The sequence below is a fragment of the Sciurus vulgaris genome, assembly GCF_902686455.1.
Source record: "Sciurus vulgaris genome assembly, chromosome: 10".
Taxonomy (NCBI): domain Eukaryota; kingdom Metazoa; phylum Chordata; class Mammalia; order Rodentia; family Sciuridae; genus Sciurus; species Sciurus vulgaris.
The window spans coordinates 116,509,141-116,532,018 of record NC_136470.1 but is presented as its reverse complement, the minus strand read 5'-3'; the positions used below and the strand labels follow the sequence as shown (position 1 = coordinate 116,532,018).

General features: G+C 36.2%; 1 protein-coding gene and 1 pseudogene across 14 annotated transcripts in view; both read right to left on the bottom strand.

Annotated features, from left to right (window-relative positions):
• DOCK3 (dedicator of cytokinesis 3) overlaps window positions 1-22,878 on the bottom strand; it is a 726,815-nt gene that overhangs the window by 173,424 nt on the left and 530,513 nt on the right. For all 13 annotated transcript variants that reach the window (XR_013757339.1, XM_079101030.1, XM_079101031.1 and 10 more), the window contains exons 11-12: window positions 10,879-10,939; window positions 9,399-9,546 (exon numbers count right to left, since the gene is read on the bottom strand). Coding sequence is in view for 12 of the 13 variants with exons in the window: in XM_079101030.1 (XP_078957156.1) it covers window positions 9,399-9,546; window positions 10,879-10,939 (209 nt within the window). In the remaining variant the exon portion in view is untranslated. The remainder of the gene's footprint in view (window positions 1-9,398; window positions 9,547-10,878; window positions 10,940-22,878) is intronic.
• On the bottom strand, window positions 17,567-20,566 carry LOC306638008 (leucine-rich repeat protein SHOC-2-like; annotated as a pseudogene). The gene has a single exon. The product of its transcript is annotated as a leucine-rich repeat protein SHOC-2-like (transcript).

Genomic DNA, 22,878 nt, shown 5'->3' with positions numbered 1-22,878 from the left:
TAGATGCTTATAAAGTTACCTGAGAGAACTGGTTTAAAATTCTTTTAAAAAGAGCAAAGTTATGCAGAATTAATAATTATGCTTGGAATATGAACACCAAATTGAAGTACTGAAGGTTATTTTAAGAATCACCATAAAAGCAGAAAAGTTACTATATAATGAGTTCACATACATCAACTATTAAGCAAATATGTAGTTGTGCCTCAAAATGAATTTCTGATGGGAAAGCATAATCAAGGATTCAAGGAGTGATGCTTCAAAATCCAGGCTGATGAAAGTGAAAATGTGCCTTGGGAAACAATGTCAGTTGACTCAGAAAGTTGCTTTAGTGATAACAAGGCCATGATTGTGGGACTGCATGTGATGAAACTGAATTTTTTTTCATAAAATGTGAGAGTGGGGAATAAATAATTATCAATTTGATATAGTATATGATTGCATAATCTGTAATATATATTTTATATAACAATAAAAATATATCATAACCAAAATCATAAATTTAATATTATAAGTATTTATTTATCTATTATTTTATTAAGATTGGCCTAAAATGTTTACTTGGGCTTTTTTCATTATGAAATTGAACAGTGGTTATCACACATTCAGAGTTATTGTATATTTTGTCACATGGATTACTTATGGACATCTATCCCCTACAGTGTTGGCTTTAGCTCCTGGCACTCTTCTCTTCTGTCCAAAGCCCCAGGGACAGTATGCTCTGTGCTGCTCATGACCCTATGCCCTCTAGCCAACAAGAATCATATGATATCTGGCATCAGACTGAAATGCACATAGTGGTTATTCATTTACAAATTTTAAGGTTATTGACTCATTTAAAAGTAGCCTTGTTTTCATGCCTCTATTTCTTAATTTTCTTAAAAGGCTGTCTTCCCCTACATGTATGATATTTAACAGTACTACAAAGCAGAGTAGTGGCTTTGGTAGTGACAGAATCTTCTCTTGTTGAGGTTGACTCTGATCAAGGAAAAAAAACTGAGGATGTCAACAACTAATGAGATATTTTGCCAATTCATTGAATAAAACTGTAGAAGAGCTTTGTATCCTTGAAAAATCCTGTCCATACAAAGCCTAAAGCATTATAAATAGCAATTAGTAAACCCTTTAAGCTCCCAACTCATGTAATCAACAAATACATCTCCTGAAATTTATTGGAAAGTACAACTTCTCCCAAGGGCTGTATTCACTGTGCTGATATGGATTTAAATTACTAATCCTAGAATTCCACACTGCACACAAAGTAAATTTCACAAACATGTATTTGGGAGTATGTTTGAAAGTCTGTTAATATTTTCAAGTAGAAAAATTATCCTATAGGGGCTGGGGTTGTGCCTCAGTGGTAGAGCATTTGCCTGGCATGTGTGAGGACTTGGGCTCAATCCTCAGCACTGCATATGAATAAAAACATAAAATGAAGGTCCACTGACAACTAAAAAAAATTTAATAAAAGATCCAAGATGGCGGTCTAGAGGGTGACTGCATCTCCTGTCGCACCAGAATGCAGGATTCAAGAAGGGTAGACAATGAGAGACTTAGACTAACATAGAGCCATGGGATGAGTCTCTCCCACCAGGTGAAGCTTGGCCTGGGCGGCAGGCCTGGACAGGGGCAGCTTCTCAGAGCAGGGCAGGGCAGCTAGAGTCTTCCCCAAGCAGCCCTGATCCCTCCGGTGGCAGGCTCGATCCACAGCCAGCTTCTCGGAGCAGGCTGCACAGTGAGAGCCTTTCTGCACACAGGCAGCTCCAAGCCCCAGACCCAGCAGCAGGCCCCGGCTTGCAGGCGGCTTCTAGGACAAGGCAGGGCAGCCAGAGACTTCCCCAAGCAGCCCTGCTCACTCCGGTGGCAGACATGACACACAGCCAGTTTCTCGGAGCAGGCCGCCCAGTGAGAGCCTTTCCGCACAGAGCCAGCCCCCATCCCTGGAACCAGTAGTGGGCTAGGGGCAGATTTCCTCGGAAGCACTGCATTATCAAGTTCCTCCAAGACTTCAGGCTACTGAAGGCTGGGAGGTGATATACTGGAAATCTACAGGGACACTATAAGCCAAAGTGGAAATCTGCAATATCTCAGAGTCCCACTGATATCTGACCAATATGAGAAAACAAGAGAAGAAAATGTCCAAACAAACCAAGATACTATCAATAAAACCCAATGACAGCACAGTAGAAGAAAGGTCTGAAAGGGAGTTCAGAATTTACATAATTAAAACAATCAGGGAAGCAAACGAGGAGATGAAAGAGCAAATGCAGGCATTGAAGGAGGAGATGAAAGAGAAAATGCAGGCATTAAATGATCACACCAAAGTTAAAAGAGCAAATAAGGGAAGCAAGAGATCATTTCAATAAAGAGTTAGAGATACTGAAAAAAACAAACAAACAAACAGAAATCCTTGAAATGAAGGAAACAATAAACCAAGCTAAAAACTCCATAGAAAGCATAACCAATAGGATAGAACACCTGGAAGACAGAACCTCAGATATTGAAGACAAAATATTTAATCTTGAAAACAAAGTTGACCCAACAGAAAAGATGGTAATAAATCATGAACAGAATCTACAAGAATTATGGGATACCATGAAAAGGGCAAATTTAAGAATTATCGGGATTGAGGAAGGCTTAGAGAAACAAACCAAAGGAATGAACAATCTATTCAATGAAATAATATCAGAAAATTTCCCACATCTGAAGAATGAAATGGAAAACCAAGTACAAGAGGCTTATAGGACTCCAAATATGCAAAATTACAACAGACCCACACCAAGGCACATTATTATGAAAATACCTAACAGACAAAAGAAAGACAGAATTTTAAAGGCCGCAAGAGAAAAGAATCAAATTACATTCAGGAGGAAACCAATAAGAGTCTCAGCAGATTTTTCAATCCAGACCCTAAAAGCTAAGAGGACCTGGAACAACATTTACCAAGCCCTGAGAGAAAACGGATGTCAACCAAGAATCTTATACCGAGCAAAACTTACTTTCAGATTTGACGATGAGATAAGATCCTTCCATGATAAACAAAAGCTAAAAGAATTTACAAAAGGAAACCTGGCATTATAGAACATTCTCAGCAAAATATTCCATGAGGAAGAGATGAAAAACAATGATGCAAATCAGCAACGGGAGAAACTAGCCTAAAGGAATAGTCCAATAAAGGAGAAACCAAATCATGTCAAAAAACAAAAATGAGTGAAATGACTGGGAATACAAATCATATCACAATAATAACCGTGAATGTTAATGGCCTGAACTCATCAATCAAAAGACAGACTGGCAGATTGGATTAAAAAGAAAAATCCAACAATGTGCTGCCTGCAAGAGACCCATCTCATAGAAAGAGATACCCATAGACTAAAGGTGAAAGGATGGGAAAAAGCATACCATGCGCACGGACACAGCAAAAAAGCTGGAGTATCCATCCTCATTTCAGATAATGTGGACTTCAAGTCAAGACTAGTCAGAAGGGATAAAGAAGGACATTACATACTGCTTAAGAGAAGAATAAATCAGCAAGACATAACAATCATAAATATCTATGCCCCAAACATTGGCTCATCCATGTACGTCAAACAAATCCTTCTCAATTCCAGATATCAAATAGACCACAACACAATAATACTAGGCAATTTTGACACACCTCTCTCACCACTGGATAGATGTTCCAAACAAAAATTGAATAAAGAAACCATAGATCTAATAACACAATCAACAATTTAGACTTAACCGACTTATATAGAATATGCCAACCAACAAAGAAAGAATACACTTTCTTCTCAGCAGCACATGGATCCTTCTCTAAAATAGACCATGTTTTATGCCACAAAGTCTACTGTTAGCAAATACAAGAAGATAGAGATACTACCTAGTATTCTATCAGATCTAATGGACTAAAATTAGAAGTAATGATAGAATAAAAAACAGAAACTTCTCCAATACCTGGAGATTAAATAATATGCTATTATATGATGAATGGATAACAGAAGACATCAGAAGGGAAATAAAAAAATTCTTAGAAGTAAACGATAACAAAGACATATCATATCAAAATCTCTGGGACACTATGAAAGCAGTACTGAGAGGAAGATTTATTTCATGGGACACATTCAACAAAAGAAGTAGAAATCAACAAATAAATGACTTAACACTAACAGCTCAAAGCCCTAGAAAAAGAAGAGCAGACTAACACCAAAAGTAGTAGAAGACAGGAAATAGTTAAAATCAGAGCTGAAATCAACAAAATTGAAACAAAAGAAACAATTGAAAAATTAACAAAATAAATAGTTGGTTCTTTGAAAAAAATAAACAAAATTGAAAAACGCTTAGCCACCCTAACAAAGATAAAGAGGGAGAAAACTCAAATAACTAAAATTCGGAATGAATGAGGAAATATCACAACAGACACGAGTGAAATACAAACATAATTAGAAGCTATTTTGAAAATCTATACTCCAAGAAAACAGAAAACCTCAAAGACATCAACAAGTTTCTAGAGACATATGAATTACCTAAACTGAACGAGGAGGACATACACAACTTAAATAAATCAATTTCAAGCAATGAAATAGAACAGGTCATCGAAAGCCTACCAACAAAGAAAAGTCCAGGACCAGATGGGTTCTCAGCCGAGTTCTTCAAAACCTTTAAAGAAGAGCTCATTCCAATACTCCTCAAAGTATTCCATGAAATAGAAGAGGAGGGAACCCTCCCAAACTCATTCTATGAAGCCAATATCACCCTGATACCTAAACCAGACAGAGACTCATCAAGGAAAGAAAATTTCAGACCAATATCCTTAATGAACATCGACGCAAAAATTCTCAACAAAATTTTAGCAAATCGCATACAAAAATATATTAAAAAGATAGTGCACCACGATCAAGTGGGTTTTATCCCAGGGATGCAAGGTTGGTTCAACATCCGGAAATCAATAAATGTCATTCACCCATATCAACAGACTTAAAGTTAAGAATCACATGATGATTTTGATAGATGTGGAAAAAGCATTCGATAAAATACAGCATCTCTTCATGCTCAAAACACTAGTAAAAATAGGGATAGTGGGAACATTCCTTAACATCGTAAAGGCTATCTACTCTAAGCCCATGGCCGATATCATTCTAAATGGTGAAAAACTGAAAGCATTCTCACTAAAAACTAGAACAAGGCAGGGATGCCCTCTTTCACCACTTCTATTCAACATTGTCCTTGAAACTCTAGCCAGAGCAATTAGACAAACAAATGAAATAAAAGGGACATGAATAGGAAAAGAAGAACTCAAACTATCTCTATTTGCTGATGACATGATTATATATTTAGAGGAACCTGGAAATTCCACCAGAAAACTCTAAGAACTCATAAGTGAATTCAGTAAAGTAGCAAGTTACAAGATCAATGCTCATAAATCCAATGCATTTTTATATGTAAGTGATGAATCTTCAGAAAGAGAAGTTAGGAAAACTACCCCATTCATAATAGCCTCGAAAAAAATAAAATACTTGGGAATCAATCTCACAAAAGAGGTGAAAGACCTCTACAATGAGAACTACAGAACACTAAACAAAGAAATTAAAGAAAACCTTAGAAGATGGAAAGATCTCCCATGTTCTTGGATAGGCAGAATTAATATTGTCAAAATGGCCATACTACCAAAAGTGCTATACAAATTCAATGCAATTCCTATTAAAATCCCAATGACATACGTTACAGAAATAGACCAAGCTATCATGAAATTCATCTAGAAGAATATGAAACCCAGAATAGGTAAAGCAATCCTCAGTAGAAAGAGTGAAGCAGGGGGTATCACAATACCAGATCTTCATCTCTACTACAAAGCAGTAGTAACAAAAATGGCATGGTATTGGTACCAAAATAGACAGGTAGATCAATGGTACAGAATAGAGGACATGGACACAAACCCAAATAAATACAATTTTCTCATACTAGACAAAGGTACCAAAAATATGCAATGGAGAAAAGATAGCTTCTTCAACAAATGGTGCAGGGAAAACTGGAAATCCATATGCAACAGAATGAAATTAAACCCGTGTCTCTCACCCTGCACCAAAGTCAACTCAAAATGGATCAAGGACCTCGGAATCTAACAGGACTCCCATAGCACAAGAAGTAAAACAAGAATCATCAACTGGGATAGATTCAAACTAAAAAGCTTTCTCTCAGCAAAGGAAACTATCAACAATGTGAAGAGAGAGCCTACAGAGTGGGAGAATATCTTTGCCACTCATACTTCAGATAGAGCACTAATTTCCAGAATATGTAAAGAACTCAAAAAAGTGTACACCAAGAATACAAATAATCCAATCAACAAATGGGCTAAGGAAATGAACAGACACTTCATAGAAGAAGATCTTCAAGAAATCAACAGATATATGAAAAAACCTTCAACATCTCTAGTAATAAGAGAAATGCAAATCAAAACTACCCTAAGATTCCATCTCACCCCAATTAGAATGGCAATTATCAAGAACACAAGCAACAATAGGTGTTGGCGAGGATGTGGGGAAAAAGGTACACTCATACATTGCTGGTGGGGTTGCAAATTAGTGCAGTCACTCTGGAAAGCAGTATGGAGTTTCCTCAGAAAGCTTGGAATGGAACCACCATTTGACCCAGCTATCCCACTCCTTGGCCTATACCCAAAGGACTTAAAATCAGCATACTACAGAGATACAGCCACATCAATGTTCATTGGTGCTCAATTCACAATAGCCAGATTGTCAAACCAACCTGGATGTCTTTCAATTGATGAATGGATAAAGAAACTGTGGCATATGTATACAATGGGATATTACTCAGGCATAAAGAATGATAAAATCATGGCATTTGCAGGCAAATGGATGAAATTGGAGAATATCATGCTAAGTGAGATAAGCCAATCTCAACCAAAGGACGAATCATCTCACTGATAAGCGGATGATGACATATAATGGGGGGTGGGAGGGGTTTGTGTTAGGGTTAGGGTTAGTTTAGGGGTTATGGTTAGGGAAGGGAGCAAGAATGGAGGAAGGAAGGACTGTATAGAGGTAAAAGAGGGGTGGGTAGGTTGGGGGGGAAGGGAACTAATGGCAGAATGAATCAAACAATATTGCCCTGTGTAAATTTATGATTACACGAATGATATGCCTTTACTCCATGTACAGAGAATCAAAATGTATCCTATTTGTTTACAATAAAAAAATTAACAAATGAAAAATTATCCTACATTTTAATTCTATAAACCTTCAAAAGAAAAAATTTAAAAGCCTAATATTTCTTTTTTATTCTGTTAATATTTTTAAAATTTATTTTTATTTTTACAGACTGCATTTGAATTCACTGTACACAAATGGGGAACAATTTTTCATTTCTGTGGTTGTACACAATGTACATTCATACCATTTGTGTAATCATATATGTATATAGGGTAATGATGTTTATCTCATTCTTTCTTTCGCCCATCCCCCCATTTCCCTCTACACAATCGAAAGTTCCTCCATTCTTCTCTTACCCCCCATCCCCATCCCCTCCTCATTATATATCATCATCCACTTAGCAGAGAAAACATTCAGCCTTTAAAAAGGCTATCATTTCTATAAACACATCTTTCTTTGACTTTTAGAACTGATATGTTAGACACAAACTGTACAAAGGAACTAAGAAAATGCTACCCATGAATCCCACTTCTTACAGTGATACACTGGTACTGAAGATTCTGTTGTTTTAGAAGCAAGTAGGCAAACCAAGCCTGACAGCATGACTTCAGGAGTGATGCTGTGTGAGTCCCCATCGCAATGAGAATTTCACTGAAGCAAGAAACATCTGATATATGCAAAAAGATACAATTCTTATTGCAGCTACTAGGGAAGCTGAGGCAGGGGGAATCACAAGTTTAACTTAGCAAGACTTCATCTCAAAATTTAAAAATAGGGCTGATGGTTGAGGTCAGTGGTAGAACACTTGCCTTAGCATATATAAAGCCCTGTGTTTGATCTTCAGAAATGAAAAAAAAAAATACAATTCTGGGGGCTAGCCATAGAACCTTTGTTCCTTATATGGAATACAGTGGAGTGAGATGATAATAATGATTTTGTATTTCTGTTTAGTCTTTTTCAAAGGGAGGAAGGCATATGATTAAGCAGGACTGCCTCCCACTAATAAAGAAACTCAGGATATGGAGAAAGTCTGTGACTGATGAATGCAAGCAGGACAAAATGGCTTCATTTTTCTTTGTAAGTTGCTATGTCAAAGGAAGATTCTCACCCTACAAAGTACACAACTTTGAACAGAACCGACCTGAAGGAAAAATAGGTAATGAGGATATTTTGGGCTTTTATTTTGAAATTAATTAAATGTGATTGATTATACAAAGTTCCAGTTTGATAAAGTGTAATTATTACTTCTTGTTGAAGTTGGGCAGAACAACAGATAATGAAGAAAAACCTACATACCATATTATGGTAAAGATATATTTACATGATGATTGATAATATTTGACAATATGGAAAGGTGATATTAGTTTAAAACAAAAAAAAATCAGAAATACATTTGTTTTTAAAAACCTATTAAACTCACCATCTAGCTTTTCTTTTAATTACTCTTATTTGTATCTAAATCTCTATTAAAATAAAGGCAAACTATATGTCTGAAATCTGTTTCTCTTCTTCATTCTGCTTTTCCTGCTGCTTAACGAGAATCATGAGGAAGGGGATGGGGATGTAGCTCAGTGGTAGAGTGCCTGTTTAGCATGTGACAATTCCTGGGGGAGGGAGAAAGGGGTGAAAGAGTCATGAGAGATGAACTGCTTCTATAAGGCAGACCCTTTGACTAAAGAACACTAAAAATAATCCTATGCCTGGTTGGATGTGAGTTAGATATCTGTGGTGGCAGAAGTAATGAGTAAGATCTCTATTCCTCAGAAAAACTTTAATTCAAAGACAGGGCAAACTGGCTCATGATCATTCTTTCAAGCCATTTGAATCACTGACCAGCTCAGAATAACTGATGGATAGAAGATTCTCTTATATCCAAGACATTTGAGAAGTTATTTCGTTAATTCTCCTGCAAATATATAATAAGGTTGGTTCATTCTGGAGAGGAAGTGAACATGCTGGAGAGAACAGGAAATGTCTACTATCAGAATTCCACCTTAGGACAGAAGTTTCCAAATTCAGCTGTTTCAGAACCATCTGGGAAGCTTATTAAAAATAAAGATGGCTGGGCCCCACCCCAAACCTTAGATCAAAATCTCTGCATAAAAAAAAAATAACAACAACAACTTCCAACCCTAAATCCTGGTGATTCTGTGTTCACAAGGCTTGAGAGAGCTGCTCTCAAGGCAGTGTTGGGAAGTCCTGTGGTGCAAATCATGGTTATCTATTACTCACGTGTAAACCTTAAGAACAAAATCCTTTTCTTCCTTTAATTCTGTGAGTGACTGGAGAACATCCAAGATGCTTAGGACTGCACAGCCATATGGTCGCCTGTAGTGCAGATGAGCAGGACCCTTCTTGGAGTCATTCAGGAGCATTCGGCCTTGGGCACAGCAGAAAGCACTAGTCACACTGAGAACTCCATGCCCCTCTCCATCATCTCCTGATTGTCATTCAAGGATACCAGAGCTACAGGGACCTAAGAGATCCTCAAGTTGAAAGACTAAAGGGTTGAAGGGAATCATTCAAGGATAGTTATTTAAAAAAAAAGAAACAGAACAAAACAAATAGGCCTTTGGCCAAGGCTCTCTCCTACACCACACTCAGTCAATCATCCTTATCATCTATCCCTAAACCAATACAACAGTCCATTTATTAATCACATGAGTATGAGTGACCTTATGAATTTCTTTGAAAAATCAATGTGCTAATACATTTAAACTTGACAGGTAAATTAAGGATAGAAAGTTCAATATTTTTAGCTGCTGGTTAGAAACTATGTGTACACAGATAAGGAGGATACTGTGTTCCTCTTTCAACTAAGTTCTGTGGCCACAGGTGTTCCAGAACCACTGTGGGAGTGGAAACCATCTTAAGAAGTGGATGGATGCTTACTTCTCCTATTTATCAACACTGTGCCAACAGTGGCAAGAGGACTTGTAAATTCTAGAACCTCGACAACAAATGCTTTTGTAATTACACAAAAATAGTCATTTTTTGGTAAGGGATTAAAAAATATCCTTTGACAAAAATATACAAAATGACATGCTATAACCCAAACTACAAAGGAAATTTGGTTAGTAATAGCTGCAAAACTTATGCCATAAACTTGAAATAAGGCTGGACAAACCCACAATAGAATAGTAATGAAAATCATTTTTTTAAAATTTCAGTTGTAGTGGAAATGAAATGCTATCCTTTTGGAATGATGACAGTAACTCTAATTTTGTGGAAAATGGCATAGATAGATAATTTTGGACACAAACTACAGCAAAGGGAATGACCATCTGTTAAGTTGGCACTGCTGGCAACTTGCTATAGAATTTTTGAGGGGGAAGGTACGTATAGAGGCAGGGCATTATGACTGAGAGAATATCTTAAACCAGATCACTTAAAATAAAAAGTTTGAAAAGAATCCCACCATTATGTGTAATTATAATGCAACAGTAAAATAAAATTAAAAATTAAAAAGTTTGGGTCCAAAAGCAAATAGGGAGATGGTTTCAAATGAAAAACAATGCATTCATTTATATCAAACATAGCTACTATAGCAGCTGAGCTTAATATAGAGCTCAAACAATAACAAAAAAGCACATTTTAATCCTGAGACCTAAATGAAAGGAAAGAGTTGGGAAGAAGACAAAACTTAGGCACAGGAAATACTTATTCCAAGCAGGCCAGTCTTAGTCATATGAATGGATAAGGTGGACAGTACCTATTCGGATCACATGGGCAACAATATATAAGTCTCTCTTCATGTCTTTGCTGCTCAGATCCTAAGAAAAGAAAAGGAAAAAAAAAAAGTAAATTCAGGCAAGTAATACACAGAAAATAATAAATTTTCATTTTGAACCCCATAGTGCTTTGCATTTAGTTTATGTTATAGATGGGGGGAGGAAAATTACAATACACAATACTGTAGTGTTTATGAGATTGATGTGAAAATTTGGATATCTTATATGCTTTGGATGTTTATTTTATTGATAATATTTTCATCTCTTATTTAGACTACCCCCCAAAACCCAAATATTTACAAAAGCTTTACTTTGAAGATCTTCATAATTTTGCCTTTTTTCAAAGAGTTCTCTTTTTATTATTAGTTCTACATAACACTAGAATGCATTTTGACACATCATACACAGAGTATAACTTCTCATTCTTCTTGTACATGATGTAGAATCATACCAATTGTGCAATCATATATGGACAGAGTAATAATTTCTGATTCATTTTACTATTCTTGATCCCCTCCCTCCACTCCCCCTGCCTAATTCAAAGTACCTCTACTCTTCCCTAGCCTCCACCTTCTTATCCTTATTGTGAATTAGCATCCGTGTATCAGAGAAAACTTTCGGCCTTGTTTTTTTGAGATTGGCTTATTTCACTTAGCATGATATTCTCCAACTCCATCCATTTACCACAAATGCCATAATTTCATTCTTCCATAAGGCTGAGTAATATTCCATCATGTATAAGTACCACATTTTCTTTACACATTCATCTGTTGAAGGGCATCTAGGTTGGTTCCATAGTTTAGCTATTGTGAATTGAGGTACTATAAACATTGATGTTTGCCTCATGTTTATACTATCATCATATAAAACATTTAGTCACAAAAGGAAAAAATGGTTCAGAGCAGAAAAAAATCAGAAAACATCAAAAGCTTATCATTGACAAAAAGCTTATTTTCTACTCATTTTACATTTATTCCATTGTTCACAAATGATTATTACACACTGGCTATGTTCCCTCTAAAAGAGATTAATTTGAGGTGCCTGACTAGCTTAGTCTGTAGAGTACAGGACTCTTAAAAATGATTAACTTGGAACTGGAGATGTAGCTCAGTGGTAGAGTGCTTGCCTAGCAATGCACAAAGTCCTGGGTTCAATAATACACAGCACTGAAAAAAAATGATTAATTTGGTTTTAGTGAAACCTTGATCATTTGATGTACATTTCAAAATTTAGACATTTATCATTTGTACTAAGTTATAAAGTTAAAAATATTTTTATTGGAAAAATGTAAGGGCTTCCATTATTATTATTATTATTATTATTATTATTATTATTATTATTTCCAGTATGATTGAACCCAGGGGAGCTTTAATGCTTATCTATATCCCAAGACGTTTTTATTTTTTACTTTGAGACAAGGTCTCTCTAAGTTGCCCAACCTGGCTTGGAACTTGATCCTCCTGCCTCAGCCTCCAGAGTTGCTGGGATTACAGGTGTGTGCATTATGCCTGGCCTATTTATTTATCTTTAAATAAACAAATCTGATTCAGATTCAGAAAATTTTAAAACCAGGGTTACAAAAATCATTCTTACACATTAAGGATTCATCTTCAGAATATATTCTAAAATAAAATATTTGCTTACTTATATATTTTAGCACATTATGATTGAAGTTATAAAACTTCCTTTATTACATATTCTGTTTCAGATTTTTCATCAGGTCATCAATTCACTGTTCACTTCCAGTTATTACTATGATTCAATGATAATGAATGGGGGAAGGGTACCTTAATTCCTTTTCCTTTCCATATTTCATCTTTTGATTGATTCCAGATCCCAACAAAGAAAACAAAGGAGGGGGTAGTCATGATTTGGAGTGACCTTAGAGACCCAGAGTTACCATTTTTTAAAAAAAAAATTTATACTCTGTTAGAAGATTAGCATTAAGGCGTAGCAAGCAAGGCACCTAAGGGGTGAAATGTAAGAAGGTGCTCACTCTGAGGATACTGTGCCTTGCTTGCCTTGCTCTTGTTCCAGCCCTACCTTGTTGAATGACATATGTTGTTCCAGCTCTACCTTGTTGAATGTGAACATATGAAAGAAAAGGAGATATTAAAAAATAATGTAAAATGGTGAAAATGAAGCTTTTTTCATAGTTAGTGTTTTAAATTTGATTACTTTTGACATGAAAGTGAAGTTTTTAAATTCTATATAGTTAAAACATTTTGTCAAGGTCACAAAATAATTTAACATAATTGATATTTCTGGATCATACAGATATATTTTTACGTGAAAGTTGTCTTTTAATATTGAAAAAAGATGTTTCAGGCTCCATTCCAGCAATTCCTTTAATTTAGAAAGGAAATTAAAATAAAACTATCCAAAGTGTGCTATATCATGACACTTAAGATGGTTACTAAATAATAAACAGAAATTGAAAAACAGGTTACCATTTTTATACTTTTGGGGATTAAAATATGTCTATTACTGAAGGATCCAGAAAGGTTTGATAGATTTCAAAATGAAACAATTCCTTCTATTATAGGCCAGATTATGTTAATTCAAACTATCAAATGATAGCATAATTATCAACTCCAGCATACCTGGACAATTTGAGCCAGTTACCAAAGATTACTAAATATTAATCAGATAGGTTATACACAAAAACACTGAACTTCTCCCTTGGCTGTGACTCAGTGGACTAAAGGAAGAAGTCTAAAGTTTAATTTATGGTATTTTCCATGTGGTTTGATAGGCTTTTTTTTTTCTAATTTATATATGGTACTCAGAACTCTCGAAAGTATTTATTGGAGACCAATAAAAATAAAACAATAATAATCAGTGCAAGAAGAATATTTTAAGTAAAATTATTATGTGGGTTCCAGATAATTTCAATGTAAAAATATTTTATTAAATGCAAGTGCATGGTTGAACACAGCTACCATAGAGTTATTAAAAACATACTCTTCAAGATTAAGTACCAAGTGTGGCTACTCATGTTAAAATACAAAGACCTGTAAAACCAAGATGGAAAGAGAGGTGATGTACTCACCATTCATCTAATGAGTGGGATTTGAATCCTAACTGCAATGGCAGGGATTAAATTGTTTCACTGGATCATACCATTTAATCCTATGTAACTAGGAGGCTGGTTACCCACTACAGTGGGTAAAGATGAGTGAGGCCAGTGATTTAAGGCCCACTGTCTCAGTTATTTATGTTCAATTTAAAACTTGGAAAAGTTAGTTAATTTACTTCACTGTACCTGAGCTATTCTTTTTCTATGGAGATAATGGGACTTACAAATATAAAATATAGTCAATTTTTTTCACACTTGATCTGTAGAAAAGGAGAAATATTTTTATTACATGATGTTATTACAGTAGTAACTTTGGAACTCCAGGAAATGGGTACCTAAAATCCCATTTTGAAATGTGGAAAAATATAAATAAATGTACAAAATATGATTTTAACAAATTCAGGGAAAATAGTACAGTTCTTTCTCTAGTTGGTCACTCAAACATCACAGTAAGTAGCATATATTTACTTATTTATTTATGTAACAAATCATTTGCCACACTCTGTGTGTGAGGTACTGGATATCTAGTAATGAGTAAACATACATAGATATGCCCTCACTCACTCATACACACAGCCATCGTTTATCATGAAAGTTAGCTAATCCTCATTGTATTGGTCATTTATATAAATATGAAACTCGCCTCTTGGATAAAATTCTTTCTGCACAGGAAACACATCTAACACTGTCATAGATTATAAGGTTTCAAAGAGAAAGGGTCGTGCTACTGATAATGTGACTATAATGTGGCTCTGAAATCTGCTAACTGCAAAATGGTCCCCTTTTCCTGATGTTGTTAGATTAAGAGATTAACATCAACTAAGGTCATGGCTGCGGTTTTTTTTTTTATTTTACTTGTTCTTTTTAGTTATACATGACAGTAGAATGTATTTTGACATATCATGCATACTTGTGGCTACATTTTCTTGCATTTACTGAGACTTTGTAGCACATATGCCAATCAGGCCTTTAATATATAGGATTAACTCAAGTCTTGGATAATAAGAACACAGTTTCCATCTTTTTTTTTTTTTTATATAGTGAAGTAAAACATGAAAGTCCTGACTACACTAATCTTGTTCAGAAATCTCATGTGCTTTGTAAAAATTCCTCAAATTATGTTTGGAACCTTTTTTAAAAATCCAGGGCTATTACTAAAAAGTGAACTATAGAAGTAATATATTTAGCAGGTTTGTTCTTTCCCTGTGTGGCAGAACAGGAGCACATCATGAGTGTTGTGTGCATCTTTGATTTATAAAGTTGGAGCTACAGTTTTGGCCTCTGGGCCCATACAGATAATTAAAATGCTAAACGAAAATTTTGGTTTACTGCAATTACATCCAAATATCATCATAATTAAGTTCATTTTTCAAGTGAAAAGGACTATACTCATCATATTTGAGGATAATACATGCACATAGGTCTGTTCCCACAAATCCAAGGAACAAGGCATCAACATTTTCTCTTGCTACTTTACCAGATACTAGAGGACTAGGTCCTGCAAATACCTTCTAAAGTTACTGAAACATTCTAGAGAGATGTGTCTTATCTCTTTCTGTTTCAGAAATGAGGTCTCAGAGAAACACTTTAGTGGTCAGGTACTCTCTTCTTCTTTTTGCATTATCTCCTAAGCCTTGAATGCTGAGTTCAAAGATGGACAAAACATTTTTTTAGGTTGGCCAGATTTATAACATTTTTTATATCTGGAACACTTATAGTTAAAGCTGTTACTGTGAAAGTAGTTTCAGACTCTGTAATAACATCATTTGACATTTTGAAAGATTAAGATATAGTAATGAACTAAAGTCAGATGAACAAACAAAACAAATTTTAGCTTTCAAAGAAAATCACACATTAGATCCCCAGATAAATACTATTTGCATTTATGAGGCATAATATAAACTTATAGATATCACCTGCTAATCACACACCACATTCAAGGTCATTGACAATGTGAGACTACCACATTTCCTAAGTTCAGTGAGGTTTTTTTGTTTTTGTTTTTTCGGGGGCGGGGGGGGGGGGGGGGGGGGGATTGAATTCAGGGCACCCAACCACTCCAGCTCTATTTTCTGTATTTTTAAATTTAGAGACAGGGTCTCATTGAGTTGCTTAGTTCCTTTCTATTTGAGGCTCTGAACTCGTGATCCTCCTGCCTCAGCCTCCTGAGACACTGGGATTACAGGTGTGTGCCGCAGTGCCCGGCTTCAGTGAGTTTTGATGTACCTTAGTATCACTGAAACAGACCAAAAAATCCATAATAGTCAAAACAGTTTTACAATTGTGACAGTCTTGTTTTCTTTTTCAGCAAATAAGTGAACTCAAATAAAGTTGGATATTTTTTTGCCTTTTTAAAACTTTGATTTACTGTAATGTTTTCTCTGATAAGTGGATGATGATACAAAACAGGGGGAGGGAAGGGAAGAATAGAGGATGGACAGATTGTGTAGAGGGAAATGAGGGGTGGGGAGGGGTGGGGGGAAGGAAAGATAATGGAATGGATAGTTTTTTTTTTTCTTAAAAATTTTTTAATAACTCCTCAGCTGTATACTATTTATATATGTAACACCACTTCTACATGAAGACTGGGATAATTTTGCACTTCTGGTTATAGATTAACATAAACAAAGGTAGGGGAACAAAATTGCCTTAAAAATTGTATCTATTTTCATTGAGAAACAATAACCATATTTTTCCAAGAAAAGATATTAGATTACTACCTTTAAAGTTCAAGTTTCATCACTATAATACCAACATATGAAATTTTAAAAAAACACATACACACAAGCTCTAGGTAGAGCTGTAATAAACAAATTCCTTTTATAAACAAAATTTTAACTGAAGAGCCACAGTAGATGGAAAAAAGAAGAAAGGATATTACTTGGTAAAATCCAGTGACATCTATAATAGTTTTACAGCACATTTAAGCATTATAGGGTTTTATATCTTCACCTGCCTATCATTTCTTAGTTGTTCCTTATAAAATTGTCAATTATAAACATAAGTTTGACCTCAAACCTAGTCCTGAATTTGAGTGCCAGTAACAGCGAAATGGCCCGAATCTCTATCTTAATATCATAGTATTTTTTAAAAAAAGTTTTGTTTAGAACACAGTGTCCACCTAAATGGGGGAGGAGGAAGCAGCAATATGTAATTATGTAATAGTTATTCATTATATGGGAAGTGTTTTTTTAGGATGATACCTAGAATGTACTTACTCTGTGAGTTTCCTCAATAATTCAACTGAATACTATCAAAAGTTAAGAATACTACATAAGGGGCACACATTTACAATTCTGCTAGTCTTAAAGGCAGTAAAGCAAAAGAAAATATATCAAATAGTACATGCACATCTTACATAACTTCCATGGAACTACCCATGGCTTCTGTGTGATATTTCTCTTTTCCATAACCATATTATCAACTATCAAGAAAGAAAAGATGAGATAAAAGTAATGATACTGAACTGAATTGTTTGAAGCCAGTGCTCCATGTATGGGGAAAATTGCATTTAGTTCATCAGCAACACAGCACAGTGTGAAGATATTGTGCTTACACACAGATATTTAGAACTGAAAGATATACAAGGCAAGATATAAAACCATAGTACACTGTTAAATAACCTTGAAACATACATATATTGCAGTTTTCAAAGAAAGATATTCATTTCATTGTACAAGGATAGGGAGAAATCCTTAAAGTTACCTATTGTAGTTTATGATATAATAAATACATATCTATATAGCATTGTATATACATATATCAAATGTGTTTATGTGTTATTTATTTGCCATTTTTTTTCTGTGAGTTTTTGTGGATTTGCGACTTCTAGGAATGGAAAAAACAAAACAAAACAAAACAAAAAACTTTTACTACAAATGTCTATTCCCCTACACTTAAGAAAACACATCTATAACAGGAAAGGTCTCAATATCCTCCCCTTTCTCAAAGACTTACTTCAGATATTTTGCTTCACAAACTTGTAAGAGAAGCAAAATTAAAGGAATTATAGATCTTTGTTTATTTTCACTTTGCCAGTTGTTTCAATGAGCAAATCAATTTTAATATTTAAGCTGGCTGATGTAAATTCTTTACCAGAGAATAAAACTCTAGATTTGACTGATTAAGACAGAGCAAATCAAAACATCAACAACAAAAAAATCCAGTGATTTACTCTGACTGTAAACAATATATAAAAATTTAAATCTTAAATTTCAAAGTAAGTTAAAGAAAATTCTACCTTCAGGGCCAATCATACTATAAAGATCTGACAATTGGTAATGGGAAAATGTATACGAAAAGTTGCAACAAAATCATTTGCCCATTATTTTTCCTAAGAGAAACATAGCTAACTATATACTTCTGTCCCTTAATTTTAATAACCTTGTAATTTGTTGGCAAATTTTTAAGTGAACTGGCATATCAGATTACACAACAAAAAAAATCAATCAATTTCAGCAAAGAAAACTTACAAGTCTTTCGTACAGAATTAAAAAAAATCTAAATGGCTATAATTCCTCTATTAGCAGAAACACATAATGCAATCTTTATAAATCTGCCAAATATATCAATATCAACATAGATACAGATATAGATATGAAACATTATGGCAGTCTATTTTGAACAGTGTGTGGGACCAGCAGATTTGTATCAGACCATGGCATGATAAGGACCCTGCATTTTTAAGAACTGAATGATGAAAGAAGGTCCCCCAGCAACAATCTGAGGTGGAAGGTGACCGAGTGGATAGTTTTCAATACTCATGATTGAAAGCTTGCTGCAGAGAGCCAGCTCAAAGGGAAGGCTATGTAGGTTAGGGTTGTCATTCAAATACAGTTCTTCTAGGTTTTCCAGTGTACCAGTTTCCTCAGGAAGATGAGTAGGCAGGTTCTCTCCAAGTCCTAGGTGTGTGAGATTGGTAAAGTGACCAGTGCCTCTGGGAAGAGTGGTCAACTGATTGTTCGTCAAGACTAATTTCTGTAAATCTTTAAGATAAGCAATTTCATTTGGCAAGGATTCTAATTTGTTCTCCTCTAGATCCAACTCTCTTAACTTCCTAAAGGTTTCCAAGACCTTGGGGAAGCTTCTTTAGAAGATTGTTTGATAATATGAGAACCTCAAGAGAAACTAGACCAGATACATCCTCAGGGATCTTTGTGAGCTGATTAGTGGCTAAATTCAGTTCTACCACGCTGGTCCAAGTTCCAAAGTCCAAAGGAAGTGATGTTAACTGATTGTCCTTCATATTCAGCTTACTTAATCCTTTTGCTCTAGAGAAAATTCCAAATGGGATTTTATTGATTCAATTGTGTTCCATGTTGAGGGAATAGATGGTGGAAAACTGTGATGGACCACCCACTGGATACAACTGGAAGCAATTTCTAGCTAAGGTCAAACTATTCGGTTTCACAAGACTCGATAAAAGACTCTCTGGTAAAGTAGAAATGTTACTGTTCTCTAAATTTAATTCTTCAAGTGCACTGCATTTTGCTAGTGATCTGGGTATTGCTGACAGGCTGTTGTATCTCAGACCAAGACAATTTAAACTAGACAGATTTCCTATAGTGTCTGGGAGGTCTAGTAGTTCATTGTGCTGCAAGTCAACATTGGTTATCTGTGTACAGTTTCCAATCTCCTTTGGAAGGTGTTCAAGTTGATTGTGAGTTACATCCAGCGTAATGAGGTTACATAATTCACCAATTTTAGCAGGTAGTTGTTTGATTTTGTTCTCTCGAATACTAAGCATGCTCAGTTTTGACAGGTTTTTGATGTCCTTTTCCATAGTAGTTATACAATTAAAGTGAAGGTGGAGAGTGGTGAGAGAATCAAGCCTACACACCACTGAAGGAATTTCTCTCAGTTTATTATGCCTTAAATCAAGCATCTGAAGCTTCTCAAGTTATCAAGAGAGTCAGGCAAACTGGTAAGTGAATTTTCACTTAGAGTCAGTGTCATGAGATTTACTAGACAGCCCACCTCTGCTGGGAGGGACTGCAGTTTGTAACTGTATAAATAAAGTTCTGTTAATTGAGTCAACTCTTTGATTGATGATGGCAATATGTGTATAGACCTCTTGGATAAGTCCAAATGCATTGAATTCTCTTCCCAGCATTTGTTGAGCTCTTTAATCACTTCTGCATTACTGGATTCTTTCCTAGTTCCAGGTGCAGGATTTGGCCATTTGATCATATTGTCAACTGAAAAAGCCACCCCTAGTTGGGCAGCACTGGAGTCCTTCTTTCCATCTTTGGCATCTTTCCCTTTGGTTTTAGGTTCTTTTTCTTTGCTTTCTTTCCCAAAACCTGCAGGGGCCTTTGCCTCCTTTTCTTTTCCTTGGCTGATGGTACTTTGGGATCTTTCTCCTTAGAGTCTTTTTCTTTTCCTAAACTACTACTCATGATGACTCAAGCATGGAAAAAACTACATGAACTTTTACTTTATTCTCTAGCAATTGAATTCAGAGATAAAAAGACAAAGAGCCTACACAATCAAACAGGTGTTGGCTTGAAAAAGTCATCAGCATGGAGTAACATTCATCTGTTACATGTGGGATCTAAAAGCACTATGCCCATTTCTGACAACTCATTCCAACTGGTAGATTGGTGCTGATCAATCCCTAGTACATCCAACGCCCTCTGCTCAATCCCCAGCATGTCAGTAGCCCAGACTCTGCCATCCTCCTCGCTTGCCTCCTCAATAGTTTTTTAATGGGATAAAAATAAAACAATCAATTTGAAGACTACACAGGTAATGTGGTATTGTGAGGTTTAGTACTTTTCATTAAGCAGATTTTACAATCTTCTCTGAGTTGATGGCTCCATGATTGCAGAGACCATGAACAACATCATGGCTATTCAGAAAAAAACTAATGTACAGATCACAGCAAAAAAAGACTCCCCATCTGGTATTTGAAAGAGGACTATTTAGTTTGACTCTTTTTATTTGAACTTACTAACAGACTGCTAAAGTGTAGATTTAGTGGGCACCTTTAAGATAAAACTATACTTATATATTAGAGAAATTTCCAGTGCTTGGATAAGAATAGTAGAACAGACTTAAGTCAGATTTTGTGGGAGGTAAGTTTATAAAATCTGCACCAGTGAAAGGTACTTGGTTATATTTCTTTAATAAAAATTCAGTTAAAAACCACGCATAGGAGAGCCTCTCGACGCAGGGCCAGCCACAAGTGCCCAAGCCAGCAGAGACCTCCGACACGCAAGCAGCTTCTGGAACCAGGGTGGGCAGCCAGAGACCTCTCCAGGCAGCCTTGTCCCCCTCCAGCTGCAGGCTTTTTCCACGGGGCGATCCAAGATGGTGGACTAGAGGGTGACTGCATCTCCAGTCGCTCCAGAACCCAGGATTCAAGAAGGGGAGGCATTGAGAGACTCAGACTAAAATAGAACCACGGGGTAAGTCTTCCCCACCCAGTGGAACTCAGCTGGGCGGCAGGCCCGGATTCGAGCGGTTTATTAGAGTAGGACAAGGCAGATAGAGTCTCCCCCAGGCAGCTCTGTGCACTCTGGCAGTGAGCTACTCCCACAGGGACAGAATCTCCAGTCTCAGGGAGCAGGCCCCCCAGTGAGAGCCTTTCTACACAGAAGCAGCACGGCCAGCTCCAGCCCGCCCCGCTGCCAGCTCCGGCCCGCCCGCAGGTTGCTTCAGTGACCAGCACAGGGCGCCAGAAACTTCCCCAAGCAGCCCAGCTCCCTCTGGCGGGAAGTGCCTCTCCAGGCTAGCTTCTTGGGGCAAACCGCCCAGTGAGAGCCTGTCTACACAGAGCCAGCCACAAGGCCCCAAGCCAGTGGAGACCTCTGACCTGCAACCAGCCTCTGGGACCAGGGCTGGGCAGCAAGAGACCTCTCCAGGTCTCTCTCCCTGGAACCAGTCGCGGGCTAGGGGCAGCGTTCTTCGGAAGCACTACATTATCAAGTTAATCCAAGACTTCTGGCTACTGAAGGCTGGTAGGTGATACACTGGAAATCTACAGGGACACTATAAGCCAATAGAGGAAATCTACAATATCACAGAGTCCCATTGACATCTGACCAATATGAGAAAACTAGGGAAGAAAATGTCCCAAACAAACCTAGATACTATATCAATAAAACCCAATGACAGCACAGCAGAAGAAATGTCCGAAAGGGAGTTCAGAATGTACATAATTAAAACAATCAGGGAAGCAAACGAGGAGATGAAAGAACAAATGCAGGCATTAAATGAATGCACCAATCAACAGTTAAAAGAGCAAATAAGAGAAGCAAAAGAACATTTCAATAAAGAGTTAGAGATACTGAAAAAAAAACCAAACAGAAATCCTTGAAATGAAGGAAACAATAAACCAAGTTAAAAACTCCACAGAAAGCATAACCAATAGGATAGATCACCTGGAAGACAGAACCTCAAATATTGAAGACAAAATATTTAATATTGAAAACAAGGTTGACCCAACAGAAAAGATGGTAAGAAATCATGAACAGAATCTACAAGAATTATGGGATATCATGAAGAGGCCAAATTTAAGAATTATTGAGCTTGAGGAAGGTTTAGAGAAACAAACCAAAGAAATGAACAATCTATTCAATGAAATAATATCAGAAAATTTTCCAAATCTGAAGAATGAAATGGAAAACCAAGTACAAGAGGCTTATAGGACTCCAAATATGCAAAATTACAACAGACCTACACCAAGGCACATTATTATGAAAATACCTAACATTCAAAATAAAGATAGAATTTTAAAGGCAGCGAGAGAAAAGAATCAGATTACATTCAGGGGGAAACTAATAAGAATATCAGATTTTTCAATCCAGACCCTAAAAGCTAGAAGGACCTGGAACAACATTTACCAAGCCCTGAGAGAAAATGGATGCCAACCAAGAATCTTATACCCAGCAAAAATTAC